The sequence below is a fragment of the Notolabrus celidotus genome, chromosome 16 (assembly GCF_009762535.1).
Source record: "Notolabrus celidotus isolate fNotCel1 chromosome 16, fNotCel1.pri, whole genome shotgun sequence".
In the NCBI taxonomy this organism is placed as follows: domain Eukaryota; kingdom Metazoa; phylum Chordata; class Actinopteri; order Labriformes; family Labridae; genus Notolabrus; species Notolabrus celidotus.
Window position 1 is genome coordinate 10,940,078 of NC_048287.1, and position 19,068 is coordinate 10,959,145.

The following is a 19,068-nucleotide window of genomic DNA, read 5'->3' on the forward strand; positions in this document are numbered from 1 at the left end:
GTCCACTGGCTATGCAGTCGAATGAATCCCCTGAAGGGAGATCTTGCAGCAAAGCACATACTGTTCATGTGATTTCTGCTTTTCTTTTAACAAGTTTCTTTTTAAACAGCTGCAGACCAAGCCAGCACAGACAATGACCACAAACTGGATCCAAATTCAGGATGGGATTGTGCTTTAATTCCACTCACACTTCACTTTGCTGTAGTGTTGATGGTACATACTTGAGTGCCCCAAATCTGCAGCTCAAAGACCGACCTAAAGAAAGAGGCTTTACTTTAAGGTCAGTCTTGAAGGTAGGGATATGTTGTTTGGATGATTAACATTGCTGTCAGCTTTGATTTGACTGTTCATTTGAATGACCGTGCCTGAAGTGGTTATGTGTGTGTGCAGGTGTGAGTGAAAAGTGCTGAGTCATTGTGACTTTTCAATAGTGAAATATCAGGATGACATACACACAACAGTAAAACATTTACTGCGGCAATAATTCAGTATACCTAACGAGGAACCAAGATTGCATTGACATTAATTACTGATGAAAATGATATGAGCGGGCTAATGTTTGCTGGAATGCTATGGTAATTGATAGCTATTGTTGCATAATGTCAACAGTGACATGCACTTTTTAATGACGGCTAATGCACGTTAAAGAAACTGCAGAGATACACTCTTCCTAACATTTGTTTTGTTTTGTTACAATCCAAAATGTTCCACACTGAAAATAGTTCTGATATTTTAATGAAAGATTGAGTAATTACAAATGCATCATAGGTGGTGTTACTATGGAATTGCTATTGCCGTTGACCCACTTTTTTTGCAATGAGATCAGACGACAGTAACACAAAGCAAGGGAAGTCAATGCACCTCACATAAGACTTTCCAGATACATGTTGAATTAGCTAGGGAGATTAATTGCAGCCACATATTTAAATGTAGCTATTAAAATGTGCAGATGTTGAATTTGGAACCCCGTTGTCTGGGTTAAATCTAAACAGAAAGGGAGGTTTATTTGCTTGGAGAGGGTGTGAACCGTCTGAATTGTCTTGAGTCACAGTGCCCTGCAGATAACAGAAAAATGGGATGGGACTAAATTCCACCAATCATGATGTAGGAGGCCTGAGCATGTTATAAAACCAGACACACGCACATTCCAGCTTCACCCCTCACTATTCACAACTTCAGCAACTGTCAGCTGTAGCAGTTCATTCTGAAATCATGGCTAAGGACATGACTCTCCTGTGGGGCTCTGGCTCTCCCCCATGCTGGAGGGTGCAGATCGCTCTGGAAGAGAAGAACCTGCAGGGCTACAACCAAAAATTGCTCTCCTTCGAGAAAATGGAGCACAAGTCGAAGGAAGTCATGGACATGAATCCCAGGGGGCAGGTGAGTTCGTATTCAAATCTCCATTAACTGTGAAATATCAAAGGTGTCAGCTGCAGCTAAAACTTTTTATTGTACTGGCTTTTCCTCAAAGCTTCCTGCCTTCAAACATGGAGACAAGGTTCTGAATGAGTCCTATGCAGCGTGCCTGTACCTGGAGGTAAGAATTTATTGCATATTAAAATTGTATGCCTCTGTCTACAACTAAGTTGCTAAGTTACACTGAGTTAATAATTGGGTGGGCTGCCTGTGCTTTGTGTTAAACAATGCCCCATCTGAAACACTACACCACAGAGGAACAGACACCGGAGCTTCATGCAGCTGCTCATGAAAGTGACTCTTTTCATGTTTCCAACAACAGAGCCAGTTCAAGTCCCAGGGAACCAAGCTGATCCCTGACTGTCCTGGAGAGGTGGCCATGATGTACCAGCGCATGTTTGAGGGTCTTGCACTTGGTGACAAAACGGGTATGTGAACCCTGATATGCAACACAGTCAACACAATGTGTTTTACCCTGCAAATTCTGCACGTTAATGACATTGGTCCTAACATTTGAGCTGCTCTGCTTTAGTTATATATGCATATAGGCTGTTAAAACTCTTTCTTAGTAGTACCTTCATGATTTAACTAGTGTTTTTACCACTATAAGGTCATCCTTTAGGGATTATGTTGCTCTTGGCAACAACACACACCTTCGAACCTCTGAGACCTCAAGTCTTCAGTCAGTCTCCTCAGAGAGAGCGCAGCATTAACTCTCCAAGAGACCTGAGTTGTTCAAAACACAAGCCATGCATTAATGAGCTGTGCATTCATATAATAAAGACACTGAACTATGCATGAGGTCACCAGTGAAGTGCACCCCTATGACAGGTAGCAATGCTGAGAGGTCACAAGTTAATCCCACCGAGGATCACATGCTTAGGCAATCTTGCGGCAAAGCTGAAGTCATGAGGCAGAGTAAGGATGCAAAATAAAGAGAGAGAGAGAGAGAGAGAGAGAGAGAGAGAGAGAGAGAGAGAGAGAGAGAGAGAGAGAGAGAGAGAGAGAGAGAGAGAGAGAGAGAGAGAGAGAGAGAGAGAGCTACTGTCCTGCAGAGCATAACAGTCATAAAAAGTTACAAGTCATTAAAGTCATAAAAAAGTTGAAAGTTGAAATGTGTGTGCCATTCTACTCAGTTTGAAATTGATGTTACATAACAATCCTCAGCCTGACCCAACCCCCAGCTGCAGAGGAAATGAGAGCAGTTAGCGGAGGCACAGTGTGCGAGTGGATGTTGTCAAATGTTTGGAAAGATTTTATAGATAATTCTGTAAAACCTCAAAGAGTAGTCGTCACCACTGAATGCATGTCTGCTTTTCTTTCAGGCAACGTTATCTACTATAACTATAAGGTCCCAGAAGGAGAGAGACACGACTCTGCCATCCAGAGAAACAGAGAGACTCTCACTGCTGAGCTGAAGCTGTGGGAAGGATATCTGAAGAAGGTACCCTACAGATTATTAAATACTTATTCCTTCAAACAATAAAAACAACAAACTCACTCTGTCAGCATCAGAACCTTCCTAATTTACTTTATGTATCTATGAACATTTTGAGGTACGGTGAGGAGTTATGAAACAGACTGCCAATTTTCTACATTTTCCATTGCACATACTCTCAGTGGCTCATATATTAGTGACTTTATTTTGAAAAAACACTACTCACTCATGTACAGAACTACATCAGTAAAGAAATAAAAGGTACCTCCTACTCTGTCCACAGGGGGCACTAAAATTTGACATACTGAAAGTTGCTCACAGAAGCAATAAACACGGATGATATAATGTAATAATAAGAAAGCTTTAGCTGTTCTCATGTGAAGTTTTTGTTACTTTTGAATATAGCCAGACCAGCTGATCTCTGCTGTTTAAGCTAAGCTAACCAGCTGCTATATTAGTGTCATATTTACCTGACAGATGTGGGATTGGTATCAAACTTTTGCACAATAAATTTTAAAGGGGTGCTCAAAATAAACATGTGTTCTGAATTGACACATGCACTTAGTGTTTACTGTATGTAAGTGAGTTAAGATCATCTGTCACAGCAATAATCTTGATTCATATAAAGGCTAACAGCTCTGTTCAGTAAAATGAATGTTTTGCTTTCCAGGATTGCTGCTGCTATATGGCAGGGAAGACCTTCTCCTTGGCTGATGTTGTCCTGTTTCCAGCTGTTGCTTATCTTGTGCGCTTTGGGTATGTGTTTGTAACGACTGAAAATGACTGAACTGCTCTGAATAATTCATACATTACCAAGGAGCAGGAGAAAGATAACATGAGCTCCATACTAACTTTTCTCTATTCTGCAGGTTATGTGGCGAGCGTTACCCCAAACTGACAGCTTACTATAACTGTGTGAAGGACAGACCCAGCATCAAAGCCACGTGGCCTCCCACCTGGGTGGACACCCCAGGACAGGACTTACTGAAGACCATCTAAGATTCCAGCAACAAGCAGCTGACACACTGAACCTGCTCCAGTTGTGTATTATGTAACCACTCCTTGCTTTGCACTACTCTGGCTGTGTGCATTAGAAAAAATGTACATTTGCCGTTACTGCGGTTATAACTTTAGTAACAGAACTTGTTTGTGACTGACACTGCAAATGAGATTTTTATGCTGCAAACTAAAGCAATAAAATAACTTTGAACTCTGGGTGATTTATTAAGATCAGCTTATTGTAAAGTCATATTTAGATCAGTTTGGAGATGCATATGCTCAGAGGTAAGTATCAGTAGGTGTCTATAAAAGATATTTTATCTTATGCATTCAAAAAGGTCTCCTGAAATACTTTTGGAGTTTGGATGCCTTTTTTTGTGTGTGCATAAAACGGCTGAAGTGATATCACCTTGTACCTTCTTTCCTGCTCTTCACAGTTTTGACAGAAGAGGTCATTAGTCTTCACAGTCCTCATTCTGCCTTTTGAACCTATCAATTCCAGTTTGACCAATAGGTTATTTCACACCACGTACAGGACATGTACTTTGGACTTTCAAATGATTTCACATTGAGACAATAATGAAACCAGTTTGAACAGTAAACAGCTCGGGTTAGGTCTGTGGGCTCTAGGTTATCTGGATTGTGAAATACTTCAAGCTGTAATCAGAAGGTTCTAGAAATGCTGATCTCTAATATCACAGTGAAAATAAATTATGTTTTCTTAAGGGGTGAAAGTATAACGTAGTGTACATTTTCCAGCTTATCAGTAAAAAAAAACAATGTTTTCCAAAAAAAATGTGGTTATACACAGATCAGAACAGCAAAAGAGCAAAAAAAAAACCCAGAATAAGCCATGGACCTGGGGATTAATCATCCAGATGTTGACTCTTACTTTGACTCTGAAACAGCCCCAGACATCATTTATTTTTTTTATTTGACTTGATTTTGTTAAGTAGCCTAACTTTATACCAGTGCTTGAAAATCAAGTATAGTTTGGTGTGTGAAGAACACGTGACCATTATCCTGTTTTTTTTCTGTTTATCCTAAAGGCACAGATTTATCCCTGACCCTTTACCCCTTAAAAGGCTGTGCTTTTTGCCAGGTCGTCACTGTAAATAGGAATTTGTTCTTAATGTCTTACCTGGTTAAATAAAGGTTAAATAAATAAATAAACAGATTAAGAAACATACTTTATTATAATACTAGCCATGAGTTTTCATGAATATTCAGTTGAGAGGTTTGCACACAGGAGTGTACGTATACAAGGTGACTGAGTTGGGGCACTAACACTTTTTTACCCTTTCTATCTCTGATTCTCACATCTGCTTTGACAAAATATATATCTTTTATTAATATCTATCAATTAATTATGTTTTAGTGCATTACTGATAGCTAACCTGCAGACTTATTTAACAAATTCCAACAGTATACCTTAGGTACGAGTTTGTTTTCCTTTGTTACTACTGCGGAGGGGTTTTTGGGTCCCAATCAATTCATGTGTCCACAGCGAGCTTTGTCCACAACTAGCTGTGCAAATACATCAGACATACAAATACAAGGCTGTAGAGACAGACCTTTAGCCAGCCTGCAGCAACGGGAGCACTTGATCCCTGCAGACCTGACTCAGAAAAACTGACAAGATGAGAGCGTGTTTGATTTTGCTCGGTGTGCTTTCGATGTGCAGCATGTGCTTCAGTCAAGGTAATGCATACACAATGTAATTTTTACACTGTAAGTTACTTGACTTACAGCTTGTTGCTACCTGAGAGTGACAAGTGTCACCACCACTTTTTAGACATATGTCAGAGTGGATTCAATGTGTGTAGTTGTACTTGAACATGTAAATGTGTCTATTTTCCATGATCATGTCTGCAGAGTGTAACACAGAGTTTCTGGAGAATGAGGATTTCCCAGGAACAGATATACAGGTCCTCTTGTCTCCTGATGCCGCACACTGTCAACATCTCTGCACCCAGCACTCTGCCTGCAAATTTTTCACTTTTGTGCGCTCAGACTGGACCAGAGATAAAAGGTACTGATAAGGGTTGAGTCATAATTTTTTCTGAAAATGAAAAATAATTGTTTGAAATCACAATCCTGCAAGTTTTCAACTCTTAGAAATCTGTGTCTGAATCAAATAATTATCGTATGTTTAAGGTTAGTGTGACCATGCCATATGATACATGGAGTCCAAAATTTAATAGAAATGAATAAATATTAAAATAAAACAATAATGTGAGGTTTGAGTTAAACACACCCAAAACAACCTGCCCCCCTCTGCAGGCACTTCTACTGCTACCTGAAGTCCACCCCCACTGGACAGCCCAACAGGCGGACCCCACTGCTGGGTGTCACTTCAGGCTTCTCTCTGAAACCCTGCAGCCCAGCTCCACGTAGGTGCACAACAACATAAGTTCATCACTACAAGTATTGTAGATAACGAAAGATCACAATCCACCCATGTTCTCCCTTCTGTCTGTTAGAGCCCTGTCTGTCTAAGGTGTACCAGAACATAGACTTCCTTGGTGCAGACTACCAGACGTTTTTCACAGCTGACTATGAGGGGTGTCAGAGAGCCTGCACACAGGACCCCTCCTGTCAGTTCTTCACTTTTGTCAATAATGTCTTCACACCAGAGAACATCAGGTGAGCTTAGTGACATGATGTTACATTGCAGTTCAAATTAAGTTTTCATGTTTAAATGTCAAACACAAAGAGTATAAATGTAGGTTCTACATTTACAATATGGTTTATAAGTGAACTACTCTACACTCCTAAGCAAACAAATCAAGACTTGAAATAGCCATAAGGCTGTTATTTTGTTTGTTTACATGCTTGTTGCCATGTATGCAACAGGTTTGATGGCTAGAGGTTCACTTTTAGAAGAATGTATGATGTGTTTATTTCTTTTGTGCAGACAGATGTCATCACATCCCTTTTGATCAGTTGACATGCAATCTTGAATCTGTGTGCTCGAGAAGTACCTCCAAGTTTCAGATCTAAAGTTCAGGGCCCGTATGTATGTCCAGCCATTATCGATGAAAACGGGTTTGTACTAATGGTGAAAAAAAATCGACTAGCTGTATACATGAGCCAGGTTAACTCCCCAACAAAGCATTACACTTAATAGTGGTAGACCCCACCATTAGAGGTGCTAACGGCAGGATTACTGCACCTGTTGGTGTCGGTGCAAAGCCGCTTTCATGTTGATTATTTTATTAGTTAGGTCTTCTACTGTGCGCTCAGAAACACCACACGCTTTTATCCGGTTCAAGATCTTAAGACAAACTTTTCCTGTATCCTTGTTTGTTATCTTTGACGGTTGACTTGCTGATAACAGCTGTTTGTTCATCCTATATTCTTGTAATAAAATGTCCTTTTCTTCTTCTGAAATTTTATTTTTTCTTGATTTTCTCTCAGTCACACCAGTACCGCTCGCCATGTTTAGTGTTGTTTATGCATAACAGGCATGCACAATTCGAATTTTGTTGATGGGGGTTTTCCAGGAGTTTCCCTGGACATATGACGTTTTGCACCAGCTTCACTATCATGGTGCAATTGGTTAATTGGCCAAATATTTGCAGTCGTGCAAGCGTCTAACGCTACGGCCAAATGGGCCGTTCCATAACAGTACATAAAGACTAATGGTCCCGTTTGTGTAATGGCTGGATGTGAATACGGGCCCAGACAGTTCAACAACAGATCTCTAATGATGCTATTTCTCCTTTCAGGTTCAAGTGTCACCTTAAATTCAGCTGGTCCATACCTCGGACACCGAACGTTGAAGCAACAGCTGGTTTAGTATCTGGATTCTCCCACAAAACTCAGATGAGTCAGATGTCTGACACAGGTACACAAAAAGTTAGCAGGAGAAAGGAATTAAGATTAGGGGCATGTCCAGGAGGTCGATTTCTCCCTTTCTAATGGTACCTTAAACTTATGGTGCTGGTGATCCATCGTTTTTGAGTCTTTAAATAGTTGATAATTGGAGATGTTTAGGTTGCCAATCAGTTGTTTTTTTTAATAACTCCATAAAAATTAATGCATTATACATTAATGTGAGTTGTTAAAGTAGATTTGATCATTCGAAACAGAAATGATGAATTAATGCTATCTAGCCATACATGTGTGCTCATGCATAGTACTAATCACTTACTTGTGTAATAAGATGCCCCCTTTGGGTCACACCTCTGAGTAAGATATAAAAACAAATGCTGCAGTTTTTGTACCGTCTTTCTATTGTGTTTTACTTGCTCTGTGCAGCTTGTCAGGGCAAGCTATTTCCCAACACTGCCACCCCGGGAAACTTCATCCAGTCGCTGCCCACTGCCACAGCTGAACACTGTATGTCTCTATGCTCCGCTCATCCATCCTGCACCTTCTTTGCCTTTCAAAGGTAATGTGTGCTCGACAAACACTCTCAACAAATTACTTTTTTTATTCATCTCATATGGTTAAATGTTGACGGGGATGGACCTGACAATATCTTAGCTAAGCAATGCTTGGTCCCATTTCACAGGTTGTCAGAGGCTCACTCTGGTCACTTGAGTGAGGGAGTCACGTCAGTGCAGGGTCAGGTGTGTCTAATTAGCCCTGAATAAGACAAGGTGTTGAAATCTTTTATGTACCCATGGGCTCCAGAGTGTGGCTGTTTCCGGAACCGCCTACTATACTAGCAGTACGTACTGATTTGGCCTAAATTCAGTATGTAGTAAGTAGCATGTGAACAAGAGCAAAATCCGCAGTAAGCCAAAACTCCCCGGATGTCTACTGATTGGGGAAAATTTATCAGTACGCATTGGACCAGACTGCCTCATGTACTGTTTCCCACAATGCACAGCGCTCGTTTCGCTTTTTCTTCTTCCTTCTTTCTTGACGGGAGGAGATCCGTTTTTGGGTGCTAAAGGTTATTGAATTACATATAAACCATTTCCTAACTTTTTAAATCATTAGTGATGCTAAAGAAGCAGTTTCTCTATCGGCTTAGCCATTGTTTACTTCCGCTTTCTGAAACTGTAAATCCAGTGACGACTGACCCAGCGTACTGCAGATCGAACAGAACAGTCATACGACATACTAAATTCAAATGCAGTATATAGTAGGCAATACCTACTGCCTACTACATTAGTAAGGAGTATGTAGCAGGCGATTTCGGAAACAGCCTACGTGACTCAATAGCTCACCTTCAGAGGTATTGAGAGCTTCATTCAGTGGCCCAATCTCAATGTCCACAATCACACTCACTGGCTTTGAGGCATGTTTCCACAAAGTCTGTGAGGGCTATGGGCTGTCCCAATGTCTAATCTTCAAGTTTATGAGGGATCTCTCGCAGACTTTTTGCAGACTTAGTGTAAGGGAATTATCCATAGTTCATAGCACTGTGACGGGAAACTATGCGTGAAAGATGGGAATCCCAAGGGAAGCCCACAAGCATGTAAGGGTAAATGAATGATGCAACATGAAATTAGAAAGAGAGATGTAAAGGATGGAAGGTCACGCCAATGTTGGTTTTACAAAAAAGTTTGTCTTTCAGTGTAAATGTAGAAAACAGCCTTAGTTTATTTATATTCACACATAGGCTATCTGTATCTACCATAGACTGTATAATTAATGGACTTAGTATCCCTGATAACACTCATCTGTTTCTGAAGTGCTGTTTTGAAGCCAATCGACGACAGGAGCCATATTGGACATGCTAAGCTCAATCTAACTTCTGTCGCGCTAGTGTGAGGTTTGAGCCTCCTAGCTAAAAAGCTATGTTTTCCCGCCTGTCAATCAAGTCAGTCATGTCCTAAAATGGGCAAAACTTGTAATCTTAATATCTTCTGAACTGTGGCGTTAGAAAAAATGTCATCCCCAGTACAGTGTGCCTAGAGATAAATGAGCTAATCAGACCCAAGCCGTTTTTTTGTACCAGGCTGTAAACATGTTTATTATTGCTGCAAAGGTCGTCTTTTTTGAATGGGTGTGTACGTGGTTTCTGGTGTTTCTACAGCCAGCCGCTTAATGAGCTGCAGTTTTGAACACTTCCACATGGGCTTCATACTTTGAGATCGGAGGTTGCCGCTTGGTATTTACATTATAATTTAGATATTTATAATATATTCATAGATTTTAAATTTTGTGGTCAAGCAGTCCGGACAATTAGATTCTGGATCACATGGCAATCAATAAATCAGTCCATCCCTTAAGCACCTTAAATTTGAGGAAAGTAAAAATTGTGCATTAAAAATTCCTAATGCCGCTAAGGCGATGACATCATGCAGGTTGCGGTAAAGGTTGCTAAGTGTTGTCCGATTCCCAGTTATACAGTTTTGAGCCATTACAGCCTCCTGCCCTCTATCACTTTCCAGGTGATGTCAATTAAGTCAAGAAGGGCTCAGGGTTTAGGGTTTAGAGAGGACATTGAGATTGGGCCACTGTTTCCTTGCGTGTCTACATAAGCACCTGCTGAAGGCTTGCTATTTTAGTGGTTACACTTATGGGACAACTTTTGGTACCCCTTTGTCTGAAATTGCATCCCGTTCCCCCTCACCATGACAAAAGTGGGCTGTACTTTTTTGTGAAAATAAAGGTTAGCTTTAGTTATATTGTCTTCCTATTTTTTTTTCTCTTAGTGATAACTTCACCTGCAACCTGAAGAATAACCAGAATGAAATGGTGCTCAGGGCTAAAGCAGGAGTCACATCAGGGATACCTGAACGCTTCTGTCAGCTGGACACAGGTAAGTCCCCCTAATGAACCCCATAACTGTCAGAAAGGGGAAGCAAGGTTTTACCCTGTCGCTGTTGCAAAGTGTTTCCTTAGTGGTAGATAAAGTTAAGTCTCCTATAACTGTTACTAGGGCTATGGTTTGGACATGCTGAATGTTGTGAGATTAATTGTGAAATGACATATATGGTAATACACTGATTAATTTATTAATTGTTTTGAAAGGACAGCACCAGAAGTGTGAGTTAAAACATAACCAGCGTAGAGGTGGTAATGTCCAATATTTTCACCGTACATACATCGAAAGCACTTTTAGTTTATTAAGGTAATTTTTTGTGTTGTATTTCTGTATTTTGGCCAGCAGCAGCAGACGTTAAACTCTGTTCTTCTCTGAAAACAGACTGGGCAAAGGTTCCTCTGGAGGGAATTGATTTAAGAGGTTCTGACATTCGTTATGTGCTGATGGATGACGCAGAAACGTGTCAGAGGACCTGCACTGAGGACGCTAACTGCCAGTTCTACACCTACGTCAAGTCAGACTTTCATAACAGTGAATACTGGTATGGCATTTTCTGTGCATTCACCCTAATCTAATGACACAAACTGTTTAACTTTAACTTAAACTGTATCCGGAATAGAGGCAAACCTAAGAAGTCATAAAGGAATTTTTTTAGATCCATATAAAATATAAGATATAAGATAAGATAAGATATACTTCATTTGATCCCCCATTGGGGGAAATTATTTTGTTACAGCAGCTTACAACATGGGGAATACAACAATGTGTTAATTAATTATAGTAAATAATAGTTAATTAATTCATCTATATTTGGTATTCTACAACTATCTTTTTCAACCATGTATTTTTTCACATGGCAGCTATTTTCTTCTTTACTCAGCATAACGTAAAAAAAAACTTAAAAAAAAAGAACTGATTAAGATTTTGCTCAGACAAACATGACATGTTTCTAAGCCACAAAACAGGACAGAAATAAAATTGTATCAGCCTTAGACAGTGGATCTACAGATTATATTTCTTCAATGCCTGTTAGGGCTTCTGTAGGACACACAGCATACACAAAACTCTTAACATAACATTAAAAAACGATTGTAGGCTTCAGTTAGAATTTCATTACAGTTGCTTTTATTGTGGATTAATTCATTGTGGATTTTGTGTCTTAGGCGCCGCTGCTATCTCAAGCGTACCATCACTATGCCTTCTCCTCCCAATATTGCCAAATTGAGCAATGTGGTGTCTGGCTTCACCTTGAGGAACTGTCAGGGTGTTGTATAAACACAAACACATTTCTAAATACAATAAAAACGTGAGCAATGAAACAGACTCCTGTTTGCTTTTCGCTTGGTGATATGTTTTGAGAGTGAGTTTTCACGTGCGTTCATTTTAGCCCTTCTTTGAAAGAGATCTGTTTAAGAGAAGTAATATTTAGTATTATGTATTTTTGATAACCTTTAAACAGTACCACAAAAAAGTGGAAACATCTTAATCTACCTAGAATGATTAGTTAAGCATTTAAAAGCAGATATCTGTCTGAAGTCATGAGTTAAAGTTCAAACAAAATGAAATCTGTCACGTGGAAATGCTGAAATAATTGTCACATAAGTTCAGCCTTTGAAGAGGCAATTAGCCAATCATTGTTTAGTATTTTTGGGGTAGTCAATCAGATTTCAAGGAAAACAGAAGTAGAATGAAAGATTTAAATAATCTACAGTAATCAGTAAAGTTTTCACTGTCAAAACACAGAATTGAAAAAATGTGAATATATAATACTAAATATGTACCACAGCTCTAACATAAGGGCTGAACTATGTAACATTAAGCTACAGTGTGCAACATAAGCAGACTTTTAAAATCCAGAATGCCTTAATGCATTGCTGTTAGCTAACCTGCAGGCTCATTTAACAGATTCCAGCATTCTACCTTCAGAGTTTGTTTTACTTGGTTACCTCAATCAATGTATGTGTCCACAACAAGCAGTGCAAATACATCAGACATACAAATACAAGGCTTTAGTGACAGACCTTTAGCCAGCCTGCAGCAACGGGAGCACTTGATCCCTGCAGACCTGACAAAGATAGCTTTTCATCGCCTTTGAGTTCCTAACAAGATGAGAGCGCGTTTGATTTTGCTCGGTGTGCTTTCGATGTGCAGCATGTGCTTCAGTCAAGGTAATACATACACAATGTAAATATTACACTGTAAGTTACTTGACTTACAGCATGTTGCTACCTGAGAGTGACAAGTGTCACCACCACTTTTTAGACATATGTCAGAGTGGATTCAATGTGTGTAGTTGTACTTGAACATGTAAATGTGTCTATTTTCCATGATCATGTCTGCAGAGTGTAACACAGAATTTCTGGAGAATGTGGATTTCCCAGGAACAGATAAACAGGTCCTCTTCTCTCCTGATGCCGCGCACTGTCAACATCTCTGTACCCAGTACTCTGCCTGCCAATTTTTCACTTTTGTGCGCTCAGACTGGACCAGAGATAAAAGGTACTGATAAGGGTTGAGAGAGTTACATATTTTTTTCTTCAAATGATAATTGTTTAAATACACAGTCCTGCAAGTTTTCAACTATTTGAAATCTAAAAGTTTCATTCTCACGGGAGTGTCTGACTCAAACAATTATTTATAAGTTTAAAGTAATTGTGGCTTGATACACTGAGTCCAGAATTTAATAGAAGAAAAAAGAAATAAAGAAAAAAATATCCCCCAAAAATGAAATCAAAACACAGTTGTTGTTTTTTGTTTTTTTTATTAATGTGAGGTTTGAGTTAAACACACCCAAAACAACCTGCCCCCTTCTGCAGGCACTTCTACTGCTACCTGAAGTCCACCCCCACTGGACAGCCCAACAGGCGGACCCCACTGCGGGGTGTCACTTCAGGCTTTTCTCTGAAACCCTGCAGCCCAGCTCCACGTAGGTGCACAACAACATAAGTTCATCACTACAAGTATTGTTGATAATGAAAGATCACAATCCACCCATGTTCTCTCTTCTGTCTGTTAGAGCCCTGTTTGTCTAAGGTGTACCAGAACATAGACTTCCTTGGTGCAGACTACCAGACGTTTTTCACAGCTGACTATGAGGGGTGTCAGAGAGCCTGCACACAGGACCCCTCCTGTCAGTTCTTCACTTTTGTCAATAATGTCTTCACACCAGAGAACATCAGGTGAGCTTAGTGACATGATGTTACATTGCAGTTCAAATTAAGTTTTCATGTTTAAATGTCAAACACAAAGAGTATAAATGTAGGTGCTACATTAACAATATGGCTTATAAGTGAACTACTCTACACTCCTAAGCAAACAAATCAAGATTAGAAATTAGCCTTAAGGCTGTTATTTTGTTTGAGTACATGCTTGTTGCCAAGGTTTGAAGGCTAGAGGTGCCACAGCTAATCTGGAGATAGTGATATATGTCTTTCTTAAGCTTTTATTGTATTATCAAATGTCCTGAATTCAACACAACTTTAGCTACTTACCTGCATCTTTACACAAAAACTGTTCAACATTGAGATGGATACCTGTCTACCACTTTTTTTGAAGAATGTATGATGTGTTCATTGCTTTTGTGCAGGCAGATGTCATCACCACCCTTGTGAACAGTTGACATGCAATCTTGAAGCTGTGTGCTCGAGAAGTACCTGCAAGTGTCAGCTCTAAAGTTCAGTTCAGCAACAGATCTCAAATGATGTTATTTCTCCTTTCAGGAACAAGTGCCACCTTAAATTCAGCTGGTCGATACCTCAGACACCAGTCGTTGAAGCAACAGCTGGTGTGGTGTCTGGATTCTCCCACAAAACTCAGATGAGTCAGATGTCTGACACAGGTACACAAAAAGTCAGCAAAAGACAGGAATAAAGATCAAGGGCATGTCGAGGAGGGTGGTTCAGGAGTCTTCCTGAATTATGATTTGTCACCCCAGGTGCCACCATGACTTCCTATTTGCTGTTTTGCATTTTTACACAGTTCTATTTTTTAAATAGTACCTTAAACTTTAAGTTCTGGTGATACATCTTTTTTGAGTGTTTAAATATTTGATAATTGGAGATGTTTAGATTGCCACTCAGTTGTTTTTTTTGTAATAACAACTCCATACAAATGAATGCATGATAAATTAATGTGAGTTGTCAAAGTAGAGTTGATCAATGGAAAAAGTAATTATAATAACGTGTGTGTTCATGCTAATACTCAGGTATTACTCACTGCCCATGTTGGACCGTCTTTCTTATGTCTTCCCCTTGCTTTGTGCAGCTTGTCAGGGCAAGCTATTTCCCAACACTGCCACCCAGGGAAACTTCATCCAGTCGCTGCCCACTGCTATAGCTGAACACTGTCTGTCTCTATGCTCCGCTCATCCATCCTGCACCTTCTTTACCTTTCACAGGTAACGTGTGCTCGACAAACACTCTCAACAAATTACTATTTTTTATTCATCTCACATGATGAACTTGTGAAGGGGAAGTTTGTTCAATTAATACATATAAAAGTTTTAATATACCTTTTGTTGTTCAACTAGCTAAGCAATGCTTGGCCCTGTTTCAGTCAAAGGTTGTGAGAGGCTCTCTGGTCACTTGAGTGAGGGAGTCACCTCAGTGCAGGGTCAGGTGTGTCTAATTAGCCCTGATTAAGACCAGGTGTCGAAATCTTTTATATACCCATGGGCTGTTTCCGAAATTGCCTACTATAGCAGTACGTACTGATATGTCCAAAATGCAGTATGTAGTAAGTAGTATGTGAACAAGAGCAAAATCTGCAGTATGCCAAAACTCCCCGGATGTCTACTGATTCGGGAAAATATCTCAAGTGTGCATCGGACCAGTCTGCCTCGCGTACTGTTTCCCATAATGCACAGCGCTCGTTCTGCTTTTTCTTTTTCCTCATTTTTTGATGGGAGGAAATCCGTTTTTGGGTGCTGTGAAAGTTATCAAATTACATATAAACCACTTCCTAACTTTTTAAATCATAAGTGATGCTAAATAAGCATTTTATTTATCGGCTTCGCCGTTGTTGACTTCCGCTTTCCGAAACTGGAAATCCAGCGAAGTCTGGCTCAGCATGCTGCATGACAGATCGGACAGAACAGTCATACTACATACTAAATTCAAACGCAGTATGTAGTAGGCAATACCTACTGCCTACTACATTAGTAAGTAGTATGTAGCAGGCTGTTTCGGAAACAGCCATGGGCTCCAGACTGCGTGCTGACTCATTGGCTGTTTTTGAAATGGCCTGCTACCTACTACCTACCAGTGTAGTAGGCAGTAGGTTCTGCCTGCTACATACTGCATTTGGATTTAGTCTGTAGTATGAATGTTCTGTACAATCTGTGTTGCAGTACGCTGAGCCAGACGTCACTGAATTTCCGGTTTCAGAAAGCGGAAGTAAACAACGGCAAAGCTGATAGATAAACTGCTTCTTTAGCAACACTTATTATTTATAAAGTTAGAAAGTGGTTTATATTTAATTTAATAATTTTCACAGCACCTAAAAACTGAGTTGCGCTGTGCATTATGGGAAACAGTACACGAGGCAGACTGGTCTGATGCATACTGAGAAATTTTTCAGAATCAGTAGACATCCAAGGAGTTTTGGCATACTGCAGATTTTGCTCTTGTTCACATACTACATACTATATACAGAATTTTGGACAAATCAGTACGTATAGTAGGCGGTTTCCAAAACAGCCATCAGCTCACCTTCAGAGGTAGTTAGAGGGTCTTTCAGTGTCTCCCTGTTTGCTGTAGGTGTGTGTGTGTTCATAACCGCCGCTGCAACACTTTCTCTGTGGTTTGCTCAACACTTCTAGTTCCTATAGGAGCGGCCTCTTGATTCTGGGTGGGTCTTTTCTACCCTTAGCCTTTTGTGCTCTTTTCTAAGATCCTGCTAGACACTGTTTCCTGAAAGAGTAATTCCTAGGTCTCCCTGAAAATGTAGCTTCCGGTCAACTACTCAGCAGGAGCCCTATTGAAGCTTTTTTAGATATGGAAGCTTTTTTGTTTTGGCCTTTGATGATTATTATGTTTTTACCTCTCTCCAACTGAAGCCTTGCTATTTTAGCCGTTACACCTTTGGGACTACTTTCGGTACCCTTTGGTCTACAGTTGTGCCCCACTGACCATGACAAAAGTGGGATGAATTTTTTTGAGAAAATAAATATAAGCTTTAATGTATTTTGTTGTTCATACTTATTTATTTTTTGTCTTAGTGAAAACTTCACCTGCAACCTGAAGAATAACCAGAATGAAATGGTGCTCAGGGCTCAAGCAGGAGCCACATCAGGGATACCGGAACGCTTCTGTCAGCTGGACACAAGTAAGTCCCCCCGATGAACACCATGACTGTCAGAAAGGGGAAGTAAGGTTTCTGTCTGTTAAACAGGAGTTTTACCTCGTCACTGTTGTGAAAGGCTTGCTTGTTTTGAAACTTCATATATAAAAATAGACTGCTTGAGTGCTTAATTGATTGAAAGTACTGTGCCAGAAGTTTGATTTAAAACATTAACATACCAGAGCTGAGATCAATCAATCAATCAAACTTTATTTATATAGCACCTTTCATACAAATCAAATGCAACCCAAAGTGCTTTACAGCGATTGAAAACAAGAAAGAAGCAGATATGAAACAATGGCAAGACATATTAGGGGAAGATAATAATAATGATAATGATAAAAATAATAAGAATACAAATTAAAAATAATAACAACATAAAATAAAATAGAATAGAGACTAATGCACACCAAATAAAATAAAATATGTGTAATTATGGTCATGTCCTGTCTTTTTTTTTTACAGTAAGACAACTTTCACAAAATAAAAATTCAGAAACAGATAAACCGAACCTCCAGCACTCAATTTCTCACCATAGATACACAGAGAGCAAACACTCATATTCCTCAGAACGAGACCTTTTAGCACATGTGTTAATTTCTATATTCTTTGCTCATTTTTAGTGTTGTATTTCTGTATTTTGGCCAGCAGAAGTTAAACTCTGTTCTTCCCTGAAAACAGACTGGGCAAAAGTTCCTCTCGACGGAATTGATTTCCGAAGTTCTGTCATTCGATATGTGCTGATGGATGATGCAGAGACGTGTCAGAGGACCTGCACTGAGGACGTTAACTGCCAGTTCTACACCTATGTCCATTCAAGCTTTCATAACAGTGAATACTGGTATGGCATTTTCTGTGCATTCACCCTAATCTAATGACACAAACTGTTTGACTTTAACTTAAACTGTATCCGGAGTAGAGGCAAACCTAAGAAGTCCTAAAGGAAATTTTTTTAGATCCATTTTCTAAGTGAATCTAACTTCTCTTACCTTGGTACATGTTTAAAGGACGGGTTGAGGCAAGTTTTTTGCCAGATTCAATTCTGTTTCATTTAGGGAAAAATTCTTTTTTCTGGTATTTTTTCTGAAGCTATAATTTTGTATTGAAATAAGTGACAAAACAACCCTTTTCACCATGCAATTGAAAAAAAAAAAAGAACTGATTAAGATTTTGCTGGGAAATTATGTGTTTCTAAGCCATTGAACAGGAAAGACAAAATTGTATCAGCCTTAGACAGTGGATCTACAGGTTATATTTCTTCATTGCCTGTTAGGGCTTCTGTAGGACACACAGCATACACAAAACTCTCAACATAACATTGAAAAACGATTGTAGGCTTAGGTTAGAATTTCATTACAGCCGCTTTTATTGTTGATTAATTCATTGTGGATTTTGTGTCCTAGGCGCCGCTGCTATCTCAAGCGTACCATCACTATGCCTTCTCCTCCCAAGATTGCCAAATTGAGCAATGTGGTGTCTGGCTTCACCTTGAGGAACTGTCAGGGTGTTGTATAAACACAAACACGTTTCTAAATACAATAAAAAATTGAGCAATGTTTGCTTTCAGCTTGTTGAAATGTTTTAGAGTAAGTTTTCACATGTGTTCATTTTAGCCCTCCCTTGAAAGAGATCTGTTTAAGAGATATCAAGTGAGGAAGGAGGAGAAAAAATATCAGCATATGATTCTGCACCAAGATAATCTAGCACAGAAGACAAGTTCAGTATTTTTTTGAAAAAATAGCAACAACTGGAAAGAAGTAATCCTTTACAAATGTTTTCTAATGTTCATTGCATGATGTAAATATTCCCAGGTCATTAAAGTATGTGTCTTTAGCAGTAAAATATGTGGTTGATAACAACTGAATGCAATTTTATAACACCTAAACAAATATTGCATGGTCACTTTTTAATGCCAGAAGAAATTTAATATTCTAACTGAATGAATTAATTACATTACCTTATAAGAATCTTATTTAACCATGCACAGACTGTGAGAAATATCAAAATACCCGAAACATCTACAGCTCCCCCTGGTGACTGGCTGCAGTTGAGGTATATAAGCTCCCCTTTCTTTACAGCAGAAGGACCCTGGGTCACACTAGAAAATTGAAATACATGATGAATGAATTCTTACCTAACATGGTTG

General features: G+C 39.4%; 3 protein-coding genes across 3 annotated transcripts; all 3 read left to right on the forward strand.

Annotated features, from left to right (window-relative positions):
- Positions 1-1,115: 1,115 nt before the first annotated feature.
- Positions 1,116-4,069, forward strand: LOC117827985 (glutathione S-transferase A-like). Its single transcript, XM_034704907.1, has 6 exons — positions 1,116-1,380; positions 1,472-1,537; positions 1,739-1,844; positions 2,742-2,860; positions 3,525-3,610; positions 3,724-4,069. Exons 1-6 carry the CDS (start codon positions 1,213-1,215, stop codon positions 3,851-3,853), a joined length of 675 nt encoding a protein of 224 aa, XP_034560798.1. The 5' UTR covers positions 1,116-1,212; the 3' UTR covers positions 3,854-4,069.
- Positions 4,070-5,477: 1,408 nt separating this feature from the next.
- LOC117828143 (coagulation factor XI-like) lies at positions 5,478-11,902 on the forward strand. The gene is made up of 9 exons (XM_034705146.1): positions 5,478-5,554; positions 5,729-5,885; positions 6,137-6,246; positions 6,337-6,499; positions 7,585-7,703; positions 8,117-8,249; positions 10,471-10,577; positions 10,965-11,124; positions 11,747-11,902. The coding sequence occupies exons 1-9, from the start codon at positions 5,494-5,496 to the stop codon at positions 11,856-11,858; spliced, it is 1,122 nt and encodes a 373-aa protein (XP_034561037.1). The 5' UTR covers positions 5,478-5,493; the 3' UTR covers positions 11,859-11,902.
- Positions 11,903-12,690: 788 nt separating this feature from the next.
- Positions 12,691-18,724, forward strand: LOC117828314 (coagulation factor XI-like). The gene is made up of 9 exons (XM_034705352.1): positions 12,691-12,751; positions 12,926-13,082; positions 13,400-13,509; positions 13,600-13,762; positions 14,303-14,421; positions 14,847-14,979; positions 16,801-16,907; positions 17,604-17,763; positions 18,326-18,724. Exons 1-9 carry the CDS (start codon positions 12,691-12,693, stop codon positions 18,435-18,437), a joined length of 1,122 nt encoding a protein of 373 aa, XP_034561243.1. The 3' UTR covers positions 18,438-18,724.
- Positions 18,725-19,068: the final 344 nt, after the last annotated feature.